A 13,293-nucleotide genomic window follows, 5' to 3' on the forward strand; every position below is an offset into this window, starting at 1 on the left:
AATGTGGTGTACATGCTAACACTAATCTAAAATGCCTTAGTTTCCAATAACTGCAACTCCATGTTCAAAATCAGTGCCCCACCCACCCCACCCCACCCCACTTATTCTTATCTGACTGTGCCATCATATAATTTACGTACTGGAAATCTTGGAAACATGGCATCAGAAATAGGAAAACGTGAAGCAACATTTAGTCTCGCCCTCGATCGCACATATAACAATGTCCAGCTTTAAAACAGAATGGAGCTCAATAGCAGATCTCTTCCTTTATCAAACAGGCAGAGGGGATGTTTACCCGTGGCGGGTTGGATCAGGGTTTCCTGACAGTCTGCGTGTCTGAGATGGCGGAGGATATAGGGGCTGTGTTCTCCACGTCATGGCCTGGCATGCTACAGCACCTGCAGACTTCCCAGGAGCCTCCAGTGCACCGCGCCACTGACCGCACTGATCACGCACCATCAAACCTCTGGCCACGACGGGACGCCTCGGCGAGCCGCAGCTCCTCCAAACCGCTGCCACTCGCGCGGGTAGCCAGACAGCCCCAGCCTGACCGCTCTCTGGAGCTGGAGCTCATGTGAACGCCCAGGGCACACGTAAGTAATTAACGCTGGCAAAATGATGAAATGTTATATCCTAACGGCGCCATAAATACGCGGACAGCCAGCCACTCTGGAGGGACAACGAGACCCGCCTCGAGTGCTGAGGTGAGTGCAGTTTCATCTGCAGAAAGAGGACCGTTTACAGGAACATGGGCACAGAGGTGTCTGTACGCACACACGTCCGCGCGTACACGCTCACCCTTCCATATATGTACACACACCCCCCCCACAACCTCCCCCCAACCACACCCTTGCAGCTTCATTAGGACATTACATGTGCTGTAATTAGAAGAGGGGCAGCGGTATGAGTCGGGATGCACAAGTTGCCAGTAAATTACCTTGTAGCCATTATCAATTTCCCAGGCTACTGGTGCTTAAGATAACGCCCTCCCTCCCTGTGGTCCTTCCTGCAATTTTTCTCTGCCTGATAAACATGCTGATTAAAAAGAGCAGCATGTAAACCTTTGATACTTTTTTAAATGAAATCCATGGCCTGCCTGGGGCAGACTTCACACACAAACACCTCAGCTAATCAGATAAAGAGTATATACGTGTGGGAATGGGAGAGCAGTGTTGGGGGTGTGTGTGGATCAGGCACATGGAGATGGGGGTGGGGGTTGACGCTTTGTATGTGCGTAGAGACTTGGTAGCCCCAGGCATGGCTACAACAGGAGAGAGAGAGCGTGGTATGATCTATCCAGGCACACCACCATAAATAAATATTATATATCACACACACACACAATATCCCTTATATGATTAAAATAAAATTTATGTGTAGCCAGTACTGTATAGTTGTCCTCCCTATCTAACACTGCACTATGAAGACTGATGACTCATGATGGTAGTGTGTTCACATATTTCAATTACCAAATTAGTGCAGCGTAGGTCCAGAGACGTAGGACCTGACCCCCACGAAACCTGGTGGGAAGCATCCCTTATGCCACACAAACACTCATCCCAGAGGAACACCACTGGGTTAAGCAGTGCATCTGATTGCATTCCTCAGTGACTCTACTCACAGAATGGGAGTGTCCTACCGATATTTCCAAAACAGAAATGTAAATTATAAGTTATAACGAGGTCTCGGGGCGGCTGTGAAGCGCAGAACTCCCCACGCAACCCACAAAATAAACAAACACACACAGGACAAACCCATTAAAGCCAAGCAGCAGCACAGCGGCTCACTTGTGAAGTCGGACACAGCTCCGGTGACGATGAAGCCATAACGTGCACTGTCACCCAAGTGGCCTTGATTTGAAAGTTGAAGAATTTGAATTGGCTCTCTGACGGGAGAAGCATGCAGGCATGGTTGCCAGGGCGGGACTGGAAACGAGCGAAACCCAAAGCTCAGCGTCATCCAGCAACGGACCCGCCTTGTGTCCTGGATCGCCGGTGAACTTTCCTAACCATTAAGAGAAACCTAATATGGCTTTGTAACACTAGCACGCCTGTGTCCAGCCCTGACATGGTGGAGCTGGAGAAAGGTTCTCACACCCGTTTCTTTCTACTCTGCGTTGGGAGCCAGAGAGCGTTTATAAACAGAGCGGGGGGCCGACGGGGCTCGGGCGGGAGCCTATTTTTGGAGACCGCTTTGTTTTTGGCCCCGCTCGTGTCATCACGGCGAGAACGACAGCAGCGGGGGAGGCCAGGCTCACTCACTTAGCAGGACGTAGCCCAAGCTCAGCCTCTACCATTTCCCACATTCTTCACATAGTTTCTCATTCTGTGCGGACGGGGGGGGGGGGGGGGTTCGGGTTAATCGCGCACAAGCAGAAGTCTGGAGTATACTGCTACTGCAGAGGCATACTCACGGTTGTGCAAAAACACGATTTTATTTCACACTGTTTAAAAGCTCTAGCTACCTAATAATACAGCTTTATTTCTTACAGTTTTAAGAAAATCACTTCATTTTAAAAATTGCCCATGATTGCGGTTGTGGTGTAAAATTAGTTCTCGATGGATCTTTTCTTTTGCGTCTGTTTTCCACCACCTCCGTGTTCCCACCCGGTAGGTCCAGGGAGAACCGGGAAGCAGCCGTGCTGCGAGGCGCGCTGTCCCTTCAGTCGTCCTTTGTCCTCAGCCTCATTCTTGAAGATCTGCGTAGAAGAGGCAGGAGCTCGGCTGAGTCCCGTCAGTGCAGCTGCTTAGCCCCTAATACCCATTAACACGACTCGCTAATTGTCAAATTCATTAACTCGGAGCCCCCGATGTCTTTCATAAAAATGAGTGCACCAAGCTGCTCGATAAAGATGCACAAGTGATTAAAGCTCGCAGGTGTTCCAGGAAGAAAAAAGAAATCATTAACCACAGCAAGACGAGTTGCAGTTTTTCAGGAATCTTGTTTTAAAGTAATACATATATCATAATTCCCTTCCTGAAGTCAGATTAACCCAGCTCCTGCACGAGAGGATCTTCAGTAGGGAATTCTCGGTTACTGCACGTATCAGGTGAAGACTAAGAGTGAACGTGTCCATCAGTGCCCATTACAGATGCCGTGCAGGTTCTCCTTACACGCAGTCAGCTGTGCAGTAGCGGGTGAGGCCTGGGAATCACAGGACAAACACAGCTCTATATGCTGCTCCACTCACTGGGCATGATTCAGCAGAAAGAAGCAGAAAATTAATTAAAGTGCTTTGAATGACAGTTTGCTCAAGGGCACGCAAGTGCATCACACTCTCTCTCGCACGCGCTCTCTCTCTCACACACACAGACACAAACACACACACACACACACACACACACACACACACACACACACACACGATCATCACACCGTGAGGCATCTCTTCCATGTCAAACACACACACACACACACCCGAACACGCTGTTACCCGACCCTTTCGTGAATCCATCAGTGAGTGAGTGGACAAGACATGATTTTAATGGGACCCTCCATTAAATCAGCTCTTCGAATGTTTGTAATGGGATTGGTCCCCTCCACACACATGCTGGCCAGATAGAGGGCCCTGTTGTGACAACACATGTAGGGTCAAACAATTTGTGCTTAATAAAATCCCCAAACACCTTCAGGGCCGGACGCGCACGCGTGCGCTCACACAAACAGCGGCTGGAAGACCTTCTGAAGACATGAGCACCGTGGTTTTTTTTTGTTTTTTTCACTACCATTTACCTACCAGCACGGAGTCTTGCCCAAGGTGACACACTCCAGCGCTGGCAACAGAAGCCTGGACTGAGCGGGTCACTGCTCAGGGTCAGACACCGAGTGCGATTCTTCAACAAGCTTCTTCAACAAGCTTCTTCAACTGCAAAGCAGGACTTGTTGGTCCACTTACACCAGTAACGTTAAATCCAGTGTCACAGCCAAAGTGAAAGCACCTGACCAGAGGTCCCAATTACTACAAATAACCACCTACAAAGCCTAAAACAAAACATTTTTGCCGCGGGACCGCATTACCCTTTTGCTACAAATTCATCAATGCATGGCTACACCTTTGGGAAAAAATCATTCTAATTGCTAGTTTTCAACTACAAGGACTCTACAGGGTGGGACGTATTGTCCTGAGTATCCCCGTGTGCATTACTGAAATATGTAGTACACACTACAGAATTCACCATTACAAGCAGTCTTAAGATTATGACAACATGCTAAACACCAGTAGCTGACCTCATACTGACCACTGTCCTATAGCCACAGAACAACTTCACAAGAGAGACGCTGCACTACGGCCTGCTGGGGCTGAGCAGAGGCGTCTGCCCCCTCACCCCGCAGAACGGCTTCCGGACCCAAAGCCTGCAGTGCAGGCAGGCTGACCGGGAAGCACTCCCACCGACCTGTTAGCGCAGGCGCTAGCTGGGGGTTTGGGCATAAATATGCCGCACTGCAGAGCTGGAAAATGTAGAAATTCATCAAGGCTTAAAAGCAGGGAGATTAACGTTGCACGGGTTTCCTCTTAAATATATAAGGTTACGCAGACACCAGGCCAGACGCAGGCTGAGCCGAACCAGCACGGGGCCAAAACAAGCACGGGCCACGGGCTTCACTTCACTTTTGCAGCTGAGGGAAAAAAAGTGAGATTTTACCGTAACAACATGCACAGAAAACTACAAAAAAACCAAAACAAAAAAACAAACTGGAAAAGTGGAACAGACTGCGCAACAGAGTGGTACTGAGCCAATCCACTCTCGTACCTCCGGCGTTTTAGCACTGAGCTGATTCTGCAGCCCCACAGGACGGGGGTTAAAGCCCCTCTGTCTCAAACATTATTGGTTGTTAGACAGGCTACATCTTCTTGGAAAGAACGAAATAATCCCCCATGTCCTGACATGACTTAAACCAAAGACACAAACAAGCAGTAACCGGCACCCAGCCCTCTCTCCCTTCTGAGGCTGCCTGACACACTCGTGCTACCGCTGGTAAGGGGACAGACGCCGAGCCTCATCTGTTTCCTGAGGTTCACCGCAACAATGCCACTTACTAGTGTGTGAGCGAATGCTTTTTTTTTGCTCAAGACTCAGCACGGTGGAACACAAAAATCCATCTTCGGAATCACCGTCAACGGCTCTAGAGACTCAGACATCTTCTTCCCCTGTGGGTGGGGTGGAGCTGCAGGTTTGACACACCGTCCAGACTCCAGACTTTGTTTTTGCAAGGCCGCTCACGGCTTCAGCGGTGGGGAGTCCCGGGCCTGGCCCGAATAGTTCTGCCATGGAAAGCATGGCAAAACAAAACATTAAAAGTCATGAGAGGTTCATTTATTCTTCTGTTTCTTGTTCAGGTGAAAGGAGCTGCTCCAGAGGAGAGGAGAGGAGAGGAGAAAGAAGGAGAGAGGAGAGGAAAGGAGAAAGGAGGAGAGCGGAGAAAGGAGAGGGGAGGAGAGGGGAGGGGAGGAGCTCCTTGTCAGATGGGTGCCCAGCTCCAGGACCTCCAGCCCTTGGACTTGTGTAGCCTCTTTATTTCTGCTTTAGTGAGCACATGCTGTTGTTGGCCAGGCTCCAGTTCAAAGCGTTTTATTGGTAACCCCCTCATCCCCTCGACCTGCACTGTCTGCCTCGCAGCGCCATTGGGCAGCCAGGCTTGTTTATCCAGCCTAAAAATGACATATCAAGGTAGGACTCCCCATGTTTTTTTCTGATGTCAATGAGGTCTCTCAGGGCAACTTCCTTTAACTCCGATTCCACCTAAAAGTCAGGCATCATTGTCGAAGATCTCTAAGGTTCCTTATCCTGACTTGCACATTTTTCCTTTACATTGATTGTTGGATATTTTTTCACACACACTGGATCAGACTGAGACCATCAGTGGGTCAATCACAATCCGCCGGCAATCCTGTCACCGAGCGGCGAAAAGAAATAGTGTCTGAACCTGGTTTACAGAAATCTGATGCAAATAACTCCGAGCTATGTCTTCGGCTCATCTTAATGGCCAGGCTCCTTGGCTAAGACCTGGTGGGGGAGGGGAATGACCCCACTGCAACAATGTTTTACTGTTAGTTGTTCATGCCCTTGGCAAAGCAAGATAAGGCCTATCTTTCGCCATCATCACTAAACAAGATTGAGCAAAGTACATTAGGCAGAAAAATACAAACAAATTACAAAGGCTTTAGGCAAAGCTCTTTATCTGCTGGTCAGGGGACTTTTGGCTCGGACGGGGAAATGACTCTGTGTGTCTCGCGGCTTCCACCCCACTGATTCCACACGGCCGTAGAACAATGTGAGTGGCCATTATCTGAGCTATCCTTCCTCGCATGGAAAAAAGAGAGAGAGAGAGAGAGAGAGAGAGCGGACGCCTTGCCTATTCCCAGCTCTGCGGCAAATCCGGAGAAAGAGAAATGACGCAGATGAGCGTAAACGCACAAGAGCACTCTGGGATGCTGTCTGTGCTCCACTTCAGAAAGCAGGCGGCGAAGTGTCCCTCTAGTGAGAGCACCTGCCAGCTTCTCTAACGCTGATGGAAATAAGGCATTTTCTCAGACTAATAGATGAAGGTTAGTAAAGAGAGTAAATGGGTTTGTATGCTTTGCTGACCCATAACAGGTGAATGTTTCCCCCCGACTGTATTGACCCAGAGCATCCTGGGAGGCACCTGAGAGGTCATCATTTATGTATTAAGCACGATTAAAGGGATCAATTTCTTCTTTTTTTATAGTTACGTTCCTTTTTAGCAATAATGTGGCAGTAATCAGAGAAGGGTTTGAATTTCGTTCCACACGGCGGCACAGTGCCCCTGACATCTCGGCGTGGGGATGCGATCGATCGGTGTGACCACGGAGCTGGCAGGCCAGTGGCCAGGCTCACACACCCTCACAGCAGGAGCTGCCGCCCCCCCCCCCCAAACCCTTTGAAGGCTCTGGATAAAAGTTGTCCCCTAGCACCGAGGCCCAGAGACACACAGGCAGAAGGAGAGAAAACAAGGATATGTTTGGACTGGCCTGATGGAGCCTGATCTCAGGAGACGCCCGGCGCTCGTCTGATGATGTCGATAATGGAGCGCCGCTCTGGCCCAGGAGTACACTTAAATGCCAGGGTTAGCTCTGCTTCAGCTACTGTGTTTTTAATGCTTAAACGCCAGTTAGCTCTGCTTCAACGGCTGTGTTTTTAATGCTTAAACGCCAGTTAGCTCTGCTTCAACGGCTGCGTTTTTAATGCTTAAACGCCAGGGTTAGCTCTGCTTCAACGGCTGCGTTTTTAATGCTTAAACGCCAGGGTTAGCTCTGCTTCAACGGCTGCGTTTTCAATGCTTAAACGCCAGGGTTAGCTCTGCTTCAACGGCTGCGTTTTCAATGCTTAAACGCCAGGGTTAGCTCTGCTTCAACGGCTGCGTTTTCAATGCTTAAACGCCAGGGTTAGCTCTGCTTCAACGGCTGCGTTTTCAATGCTTAAACGCCAGGGTTAGCTCTGCATCAACGGCTGCGTTTTCAATGCTTAAACGCCAGGGTTAGCTCTGCTTCAACGGCTGCGTTTTTAATGCTTAAACACCAGAGTTAGCTCTGCTTCAACTGCTGTGTTTTTAATGCTTAAACACCAGGGTTAGCTCTGCTTCAACTGCTGTGTTTTTAATGCTTAAACACCAGGGTTAGCTCTGCTTCAACTGCTGTGTTTTTAATGCTTAAACACCAGGGTTAGCTCTGCTTCAACTGCTATGTTTTTAATACTTAAACACCAGGGTTAGGTCTGCTTCAACTGCTGTGCTTTTAATGCTTAAACACCAGGGTTAGGTCTGCTTCAACTGCTATGTTTTTAATACTTAAACGCCAGGGTTAGCTCTGCTTCAACTGCTGTGCTTTTAATGCTTAAACACCAGGGTTAGGTCTGCTTCAACTGCTATGTTTTTAATACTTAAACGCCAGGGTTAGCTCCGCTTCAACGGCTGTGCTTTTAATGCTTAAACGCCAGGGTTAGCTCTGCTTCAACGGCTGTGCTTTTAATGCTTAAACGCCAGAGTTAGCTCTGCCAGGGTTGACTCCTGTTTTTAACATGCGGCAATGGAAGGAAGCATTTATCTGCAAAGGCGACAGTGAGCTGCACGTCTGTGGATTTCCATGACATGTGAGGCAGGGTGAGGAACGAGAAGAAGAGTATATATCCTGCCCCTGGACATTACCTATCAAAATGAGTCCCCTTTTCAGTGTCAGGGAAATCAAATATGAGGGAAAAGGGATCTGAATTTTCTAACACATGGGAAATAGATTTGCCAAAAATATTAGCCTGATTCTGGTTTAAAGTTGCAGAACCCAAAGTGGATACCAAATCGTTCATTCCTTCAGGCTAGTGGTCATACATATCTGTCCTCAGAGAGAGCTGGTATGCTCTGTACACCACACAGAACCCGAGCAATGAACTATGTTTAGAAGACAAGCTTTGTTTTTCTTTCTTACTTTTCTCTCTATTGAACTTGAAACAATATAAAATAATGGCACTGATGTATGGAGTTCACTGGTCTTGCGATTAAACTGGCTGGATCAAAAACTAATTTTTTTTCCAATCGTTTTTCTTCTGTGAAGTGCTTTTCTTTACAATAAAACCACAGTGGTTGATAAAAGAATATCAGACTACAGTCACTCAAGAAATTCTTAATATTGTAGTACCGCATTACTTGGACATACCGCATTACTTGGACATTTGTTGAAAGCTCTTGGAATCCAAGGCTGTGGTTTAAGAGTTTCAACACTCGTTAAGGGCTCAAACACCCACAAGAGCTTCTCCCTTTAATGTAGGAAATATCAAGGCTTGTGTGGTCAGTGAGGTAAGAAGGAAACAGATGCTAACTCTCGCAAGAGAGAGTGCTTCTGACCTGACCTTTCAGCTGCAGACACACGGAGAGACAAGCGCACACACGGGTGAGGGCACAGCAAAAACTACTCCTCTCATATTCTAGCCACGAAGAGAAGATGAGGCGCAGGATTTGAGCTGACTAAAGGAAGCCCCGACAGCCCGAGGTGACCGACACAGCCGAGTTTAATCACGGGCAGGCTTCCACCGCGGCAGTGCTGCAGGACAGGCCGGCCATTCAGCAAGTAAACAAACCAAAATCAGCTTCATTTGATATGACATTATTCATATCACTCCCATTTCCTTGAAACCACTGGTAAACATGTCGGAATGAGAGAGGCGCGAGGGGCACGGCACGGTTCCCGGTGTGCCACATCTTCCCTTCCTGCTCGGGAACGCTTAATCCTTTTACATGGCCAGTCAGAGCCGACGTCGGGCCAGGCCGCTGATTTATGAGTCATGCGCTTGAAGGAAAGAGCACATCAATCTGTGGCATGTCCGTGCAATCAGCACACACAGAGAAAACGAAAGAAACCCCCCCTGTAGTTTACCCTCCACACCACACTACCCACAAAACTGCTATTCCTCCCTCGGAAAGCCAGGTTTAAAGATCGTCTTCCTGACTTGGCTGGCCAGGCCGTGCCATGCCTCATGTCTCTCAGATTACACACATCAAAGGCTGAGGGCCTTAGACGGTGACCGAGGCGAGGTGTGGGCGCGGAGGGACCGGCGCAGAACTACGGTGTCACGGCACGATTAGCACCACTGCAGCACTGCTGAAATAGATGTGTGAAAGGACCTTTTTCCCCCCATTGACAACGGTGCCAAAGAAAATGATACCATCTTTTGATATCTGAAAAGGCAGACAGATTCTTCAGTAAGAAGAAACCATGAGGACGAGTATAAGTACATCAACTGTGAGCTGGCAGGACCTATAGGTGGCACTGTTGTACCACAGTACAGATGACTTCACACATCACAGAGAGCGGAGGGGCGTTTCAGCACGCCACGTAAAAATATTCTTTCATCTATGTTCAAGTGTCATTCCCCAAAAAGATTCTAATAACGTCTAATTAATTCAAACTGCTAGGATGAATCTTTCAAAATATCGCACTTCCCAAACAGAACACATTTTTGATGCTAAAACTGCTCTTTTCCTGCAAGGGCGATTCAACAGCTAATTATCATAGGAGCTTTTCCCCCCTCATTCCATCCACCACAAATCACACTCAGGCAAATGCCGTGTGGAGCACATTATACACTCGGCACAAGGCAACACACAGACATCAAACTTACTGATATTGTTGGCCAAGCATTTAAAAGTCTACATAAAACACATAAAATGGCTAATTAAGAGGAAAGAACATATAAAGGCACAGGACATTATTCCATTTTCCCAACTTAATTTACTAAATGCCAAACCTTTGGACAAAAGAACAAGAGGGCCTGTCAAATGTAAAATAGAAGACAATCTCTCTCCTCAAAAACAACGAAACAAAATTAAACAATTACAACATTTGAGAGAAAGTATAACATTTTTGTGTTACAGCTTACAGTTAACATCTCATCACTGAACTGATATAACTCACTACATCATAAGCAATATCAAAGTAAGTAGCATTTCCAAGTAGTATTCCCCCAACAACTGAGTCTCTACATAAACGTGCCTATGTAGAATGAGTGAATCCAGATGGTCAAACTGAGCTATCTGTTGCTCCTCTGAACGCAGAAAGGAAATTAGTGTTTATCATACGGCCTGGTAGCATGAGTCCACAGACGACTGATAGTGTGCTAGGCAGTATTCGGGAGGCATAGCTGAAGTCCCCAGTGGCACCACCAGAAGCACCCTGTGGGACAGCCAGCCCTGAGCACAGCTGGGGGGAGGCAGCCGCACTGCCGCGGCCCTGGAAGTGGAAAATCTGAAGAGCTCAGCAATCGGCAGGCTGGTGCGGGGCTGGGAGAGGCCTGGCAGAGGGGGGGGGGGGGGGGGGAGGAGGATGGGCCTTTTGGAGGTTGTTAAAGCTAAAAAGGCAGAAAGAGGGGAAGAGAGGATGGTAGGATGTGAGAGGAAGAGAGGCCCTGAGGCAGGTTCACGCCCCCCCCCATACCCTACCCCCATCAGCTCTGCCCGTCTCACTCAGACCATGTCTGGAGAGGGCCCTGCACTGAATGAACATGTTTGCACAGACCTACAGGGAGAGCCCTTTCCCTCTTCCTGTTTACACGTCAGGCCATCCATCCACCCCAGCGCACCCAGCCACCCCCAACACCAAAACAACAAGGCCTAAAAAACGCCGCCAAGGTTCCAAGTGCAGGGGAAGGATGCGGCATGGCGTCAATCGCAGGTGGGGGATGCGTTTCGCTCTGTCATGGAAAGAGCACGTTCTCCTGAAGCAGAGACTGGTGAGCTCTCTGCTGCCAGCAGGAAGCTTAGTGAGAGGTGTCAAGTGCAAACTAAAGAAAAGCATCCTGACGGATGCCTCCTTAAACGCAACACATGCGTCAATTATTCAGCCCCCAATTAATATTTTCTGATCAGACTGGGAAAAAGACACCGAATAATATATTCGTGTCAGAGTGCGTTTTCACTCTACATGACAGGGGTGGAAGGACAGGACATCTACCTGCCTCCTGACAGCATGTGCACTGAGTCTCGTGAAAAAGAGATCCTTTACCACACTTCTAGTAACTTTTCACCTTATAACAGAGTGAGACTCACTGAAGCCATATCATAACTTGAACCCTAAACACAACAAATCAGACACAAACCATAACCTAATAAGCTACTGCTTTTTATTCAAAGACATTTTCAGTTAAAAACAAACCAGTGTAAATTGTCCAAGCTAAATTATATTCAGATTAATTTCACTGTTATGGAAATAAAATCATTTTACAGCTGCTGTAAAATGGCAATTTTATTTAAAATGTATTTACTTTAAAAAAAATCATGTGTGTGTGTGTGTATGTATGTATTTCTCTCTCTCTCTCTCTCTTTTATATAAGAGAGAGAGAGAGAGAGACACACACACAGTGCGCTGCACTTACTCTCTGGAATCTATGTGTGGGCTTGTGTGTATGCAGCAGTATTAAAAATGACAGAGTACTACATACACACGGAGAGAAACAGCACAGCCAGAGGTTCACCTTCAGCTATGCTCAGTGAGAAGCGCTTTGTTTGCAAAACCGAAACATCCTGTTTCTCTGGAAATGTGCCGTTTTTATTACATTATATATATAATTACATTTTGCCTTTGGTGAAAAGTTACCTTAACAAGTTTAAGTAGCTGGTAAAGGTCTTCGACCTCATCCCCGTCTTTTTGGCTATATTCTCGCTCAATGTTCAGACTACAGCCCTCTATGGTCCTCCTATACAGCGGCAGACCCATAGCCTCTGCATACAGGTCAATGGCTTGGTGGCCAACGGTTTGATACATATAACTGTCCATTTCATCTGGGGAACAGAGGAAAGGAATTACTCGTGCTCCATCTACTCAAGGAAGAAAACAATATTAGCGACTGGAAAGCCCCACTCATTGCAGCATTACGCACTTACCCGTGTTGGCTGGTCGAAGGTTGGCAAGCGCTACTATCGTGTGCCCTGCAGCAACGCACTGAATCATGTTGTAACAGCTGTCTTTGCCACCACTGCACCATGCAACACAAGATAAGAACGTGAATACAACCTGACACTGCACTGCATGGAGCACATAACTTGGCAAAATAATAATAATAATAAAAAATAGAGTTTTTCCCCTTCCTTCCTTTTTTCTGTCTCAAGTCTGTCTGTTTCTCGCTGTCTGGTAGCCTGTCTGTCAAGTGTAAAAGACGCTGGGCGCAGGAAAGCACACGAAATGTGCAGAAGTATAAAAGCTGGCCACCGCAGCGCAATTACAAACACATTGTTGTGGGTATAAACATAAACACCTTAGCGACGGCTAACTTTGTGTGTTATAAGTTTCAGCTAATACATGTCGATGGATTGGCAATGAATCAAATGGAAGAATTATAAACAGAACAGCACCTCGTTACCTTATCAACGCAACAACTTTCATTTTCTTTATTTAAAGTTTACATAAAAAGCCCAGCATAACGTCTTGATTTAGAAGGCTCGTGAACAGCCCCGCTACGCTGACCTACAAGCGCTCACGCCGGTCTGCTAGCCAGCTAGTTTGTAAACACGAGCCGAAAACGTGCAAGTGGTGTCTTCCGGGAGAAGAAAGGCCCCCTAAAATGAGTCGTCCTTTGAGTTGCCTGTGCACAAAACAGCAAATCTTTTGTTTGATATTTTTAAAACAGCAAAGTGCTAGACAGTGTTTTGGAGACTTTTGTAATATGTCGTGTATACTTCATAGAATTCTAAAGACTATTTACCTTGCGGATAAGAGTATTTATTTTCTGTCAAGCTTTTAACTCACCGTACTAAATATGGTTCAGAGAAAAGTCCTTGCGATGCGACGTAATA

At 47.3% G+C, this 13,293-nt stretch overlaps 1 protein-coding gene across 3 annotated transcripts in view; it reads right to left on the bottom strand.

Moving 5' to 3' along the window:
• The window catches only part of dph6 (diphthamine biosynthesis 6), a 47,905-nt gene extending 34,891 nt beyond the window's left edge, over nt 1–13,014 (bottom strand). For all 3 annotated transcript variants that reach the window (XM_035532778.1, XM_035532777.1, XM_035532779.1), the window contains exons 1-3: nt 12,861–13,014; nt 12,385–12,476; nt 12,098–12,282 (exon numbers count right to left, since the gene is read on the bottom strand). In XM_035532778.1, coding sequence (XP_035388671.1) covers nt 12,098–12,282; nt 12,385–12,476; nt 12,861–12,883 — 300 coding nt within the window. In that variant the 5' untranslated portion in view covers nt 12,884–13,014. The remainder of the gene's footprint in view (nt 1–12,097; nt 12,283–12,384; nt 12,477–12,860) is intronic.
• Between the last annotated feature and the right edge of the window lie 279 nt (nt 13,015–13,293).

The sequence above is a fragment of the Electrophorus electricus genome, chromosome 13, assembly GCF_013358815.1.
Source record: "Electrophorus electricus isolate fEleEle1 chromosome 13, fEleEle1.pri, whole genome shotgun sequence".
Lineage (NCBI taxonomy): Eukaryota > Metazoa > Chordata > Actinopteri > Gymnotiformes > Gymnotidae > Electrophorus > Electrophorus electricus.